Source organism: Orycteropus afer, unplaced genomic scaffold (genome assembly GCF_000298275.1).
Source record: "Orycteropus afer afer isolate SDZICR_OR568_19922 unplaced genomic scaffold, OryAfe1.0 scaffold00040, whole genome shotgun sequence".
NCBI lineage: Eukaryota > Metazoa > Chordata > Mammalia > Tubulidentata > Orycteropodidae > Orycteropus > Orycteropus afer.
In genome coordinates, this window is record NW_006921627.1 from 2,010,031 (window position 1) to 2,014,521 (window position 4,491).

The window sequence follows — 4,491 nt, forward strand, 5'->3', positions numbered from 1 at the left end:
CGTAGTGATACTGCCTCGGAAACCCAAGGAGGGGTCGCTATGAGTCAGGGCTGACTCGACGGCACATAACAACAACAACAACATAGCAAAGTTCAAAAGATACTGGAAATATTAATATTTATCTAACATGAAAAGTGAGTCGCATTTTTGTCTTGTGCAGGCCACAGTACTTGACATTACTGTATATATGCTATTAAATAAAGCATTAGGCATACCTCATTGCCACTTTTGCGTTCAATAGATATTACAGTCACATTTGAAAAGAAGTTACATCACGCGTAGCTAAGACACACACACACACATGAATATGTACAACTCACGTATTTCGTTGGAATACATGAGTAAACAGATGAGCGGGCACCACAGATTATCAGCGTTTAGGGACTTCACACGCCTTAATCCAGCCCTGGTGGGTTATGTCTTTCTGTGGGTGCAGCGAGGGGGGCTGTACTATCAGATCTCACCGCAGCTCTACCTCTCTTCCCAGGCTTGGGTGGTGGGGTAGGTGGTGGTGGGGGGATGTGTCTTAAGAATCACCAGTCCCATCCCCGGGGATTTGGCCCTCTGACAAGGTGTCCCAGATGGTGGGAGGGGGTCCAAATCGGCCTGCTGTCGCTCAGCCGCCCTCCGCACAATTTTCCCTGAAAGGTTACACGACATATCTCACCGCTCCAGGTTGCTATACCCCGCAGGCCGCCTCTGCACGTTCGCTCAGCTCTACCCACCGCAAGGTGTCCCCAGGGGAGTAGGGCCGAGATCCATCCTGGTCCCCCTCCCTCAGTTAAGCGTTCCTCTAATCCGGCTACTGTGGGCTCCCCCGGCTCCTTTGGCTGAATGAGGGCACAACTAGAGGGGATGCTTCCCAGGTCCGTATCGGCCTCCCGTGTCCCACCTGAGCCGAGCAGGGGGGATTTGCAGCGTGCACTAAGTGGCGGCCCGTCGCGTCCTGCCCCGGCTCCTCCGCAAGCCTTCTCCGCCCCAACCCTTTTGCAACCAGCCCTTGCCTTTTTACTTCCCCAAACTCTGGGGCCCCAGCGAAGGTGTCACTCCCCGCGTCCCGCCCCCGACGGCGGTTCGAGTTGTGCAACATGCGCCGGGCGATCTTTTCCCTTCAAACTCCCTCTTCTCCCGAGTCCACATCAGAAGTCTCAGCGCTCCGAATGTCCGCCCCAGTGCCCCCAGATCTTTGCGCCCAAGCCTCTGATCCCTTCCGAGCCCTCCAGCGCAGACTTCCTGCTCGCAAGCTCTGGGCGCGCAGGCCCCGGCCGGTCGACCGCCCGCCCCTCCGCCCTCGCGGCCGCAGCATCCTCTGGGCCGCAGAGCCCCGGGGGACGCATCGAGGTCTTACTGGCTGGGAGCAGACAGGCTTCGGGTGGTTCAAGAGCCGCAGAGAGGAGCGACCCAGGGCCGTCACGGTCAGGAGCAGTAGCAGCAGCCCAAGTGGGGTTCCTGAGGAGATGAGTGACACGCAGTTCGGGGGCCCCATGGCCCGGGCACTGTGGCGGAGGGCGCGGGGCCCGGGACTGGGGCCTCAGCGGGCACGTCACGGAACTTTCCCTTCAGCTGAGAAGTCCCAGCTCCTCTCTGCTCAACTGCTTCCGGCTTCCAGCCAGAGCCTAGGGGGCGGGCCCCGCCAAAGGGGAGGGTTTTTTGGCTGGGGACCAGTCACTCCTCCTTCGGTGCGTCCCAGGTATGCGCTCCTCCCCGCGCTCCTCCGGTGGGTGCAGTCCTTTCTCTGCTGTCCCGCCAGCTTCTCCAACCCAAGCCGAAAGCGCTGTCAATTTATTCTCAAACCTTAGCCGGCGCCCAAATTTGATTCCCGCTCTTGTCGTCAAGCCGTAACACTCAGTTTAATTCTTTTTCCTCCTTTTCTCTAGGGTCATTTGATGTCAAGCCACAAATTCGAGACTCAAAGGAAGTCAGGGTTTTTTTTTTTTTTTTTTAAGTCTCTTTCTGTGCTCTCACTGCACTCCCCGCCGCCTTCACTCAGCTTCTTGTTCTGCTTTTTCTATCCTTTCTTTCACTTTGTTAAAGTAGGCACAGCTCCAGGCTCCAGGAACAAACCCATTTCTTTGTTGGGTTCCTGGAGAGGTAGTGTTGTTGTTGTTATGTGCCATCGAGTCGGCCCCGACTCATAGCGACCCCTCCTTGGGTTTCCGAGGCAGTATCACTACGGAAGTAGATTGCCTCATTTTCCTTCCGAGGAGTGGCTGGTGGGTTTGAACCACCAGCCTTCTGGTTAGCGGTCAAGTGCCTTACGCACTATGCTACCAGAGCTCCCGGAGAGGTAGTGGGAGCGGTCATTTTTCAGACTACTGGTGCGAACCCTTGGAGACTGAATTCCTAAAGGGCAGAGACCAACCAGATTTTATACCATTGTAACCCCACAGCGTCCAACAATGCTGTATTTCCCACAGGAAATATCTTACTCTATATCTGCCGAAGGACTGTCATCGTATAATTACATCTAATTAACCCCAGTCCTATGATGCATCCTTTAGAATCTGTGATGTCTGCATCCTCTCCTATTCGGACGCTCTAAGACCATCCTATGTGAGGCAGGCATTTTCTTTTCCTGGGTTCCTGCCACTCCCTCCTAGCCTGGAGTGAATCTCGTCCTTTATTTTATCCTACAAGCTCCTGCCAAGTTTGCCCTTATAAACTTAAACTTTTCATCCTCTTTCTACATTCATTCAGAACCCAGGTATACAGCGATGAATCTAAACTCACTTACCTTTTCCTTGTATTTCCCATCCACTGGAATAGAAGTTCCTTGTGATCTGGGCAGTGGATTTTCTCACTGTTCAAAACACTACTGCCCTTTTCCTGCTGCCCTCAGGGCCCTGGCGACCATTTTGGTTAGACCTCCTGAAAACTGGGCTGAAAACTCAGTGCTATCTTTACACATTTTTGCTTGTTTATCTCTAAAAGAATTTTAGAAAACTCAGCATTCCCTCAAACATTTAAAAAAAAAATCTACAAATTTTTGGCTGCTGACCAGAAGAAGGTCAGCAGTTCAAACCCACCAGCTGCTCCGTGGAAGGAAGAAGGGGGGTGGTCTACTTCTGTAAAGATTTACAGCCTCTGAAACCCAATGGGGGTCCCTATGAGTCAGAACCCATTCCATGGCAGTGAGGTTTTTTGTTTTTTTGCTTTTAAGTTTAAATAGATGTAAAAGATACAATTACTGGCATTTTCACATATTGACATTTGTAGTAGACAGCTTCTAAGATGGCTCATTGGATCCCACTTCCTGTCCAAATCCTTCTGTAATTCCTTCCCCTTTAGGATAGGCTGGACCTAGTGACTTGTTTCTACAGTGTAATATGAGTAGAATAACACATGAGATGGCAACTGTAAGATTAAATTACAAAATGACCATGATTTCTGTCCAGCTCAGCCTCTCTTTTTCTCTGGCCTTACTGAATCTGAGGTAAGTCAGCTGCCATGTTGTGAGCTGCACTGTGGAGTAGTCCTTGTGGCAAGGAACTGACGAAGGCCTTTGGCCAAGGAATTGAGATCCTCATTTCATAGTTAAAATTATTAGCATGTAATTGATCAAAGTAGTGTAAATATAATGCAACTTATGACAAATAATTTTAAACACAGGCACCCTGAAGGTTCTATGGTTACATGCTAGGCTGCGAACTGAAAGGTTGCTTGTTCAAACCCACCAGATCCTCCATGGGAGAAAAGACTTCACAATTGGCTCCCATAAAGGTAGCAGCCTAGGAAACCCAATCGAGCGGTTCTAGTCTGTCAGATAGGATCACTATGAGTTGGAATCAACACAACAGCACACAACAACAATCATTAAACATAATAAAAATTGTTATTTGAAATGTACCTCTTGAGACAAATGATTTTCCTCTCTTAATTACTTCATGTATCTGTGGATAAATATTGCTTATACCTAGAATGAGACTGCATTCAGCATTTCTTTCTTTTTTTTAGTTTTATACATGTTAGTTGCTGTACAGTGTTTTCTGACTCATGGTGACTCCATGTATGATGAGAACTGTTCCACAGGGTTTTCATCTGTTCTATCTTCAGAGGTACCTCTATGTGGTTCAGATTGCCAAACGTTCAGTCAGCAGTCCAGTACCTAATGGTTTGGACCCCCTAGGGATTCCTTTTATAGATACAAGCCTTGAAGAATCTTGTTTACATAAATAAGTACATGGATATGTTTGAAATTTTGTCAGGATTATGTTATTCAATTCTTTGACCTCCTTTTGAGTTATATACCAAAAGTCACACAGCAATCTGTCACCAAATATTTTCAATGATTTAGTAGCTGGCAACATGATTGGGCCCTCCCTCAGTTTTTTTGTTGTTATTAGGTGCCCTCAAGTTGGTTCCAACTCGTAGTAACCCTAAGTACAACAGAACAAAACACTGCCAGGTTGCACCATCCTCACAATCATTGCCATGCTTGAGCCTGTTGGTGTAGCCACTGCCCTTGTTTTGGTAAGGTAATATTTGGAACGT

General features: G+C 48.7%; 1 protein-coding gene across 1 annotated transcript in view; it reads right to left on the bottom strand.

The window, feature by feature from the left end:
* Positions 1–1,486, bottom strand: part of IL17RA (interleukin 17 receptor A) — a 39,884-nt gene extending 38,398 nt beyond the window's left edge. Inside the window, exon 1 of the mRNA XM_042780445.1 lies at positions 1,349–1,486. Coding sequence (XP_042636379.1) covers positions 1,349–1,486 — 138 coding nt within the window. The remainder of the gene's footprint in view (positions 1–1,348) is intronic.
* Between the last annotated feature and the right edge of the window lie 3,005 nt (positions 1,487–4,491).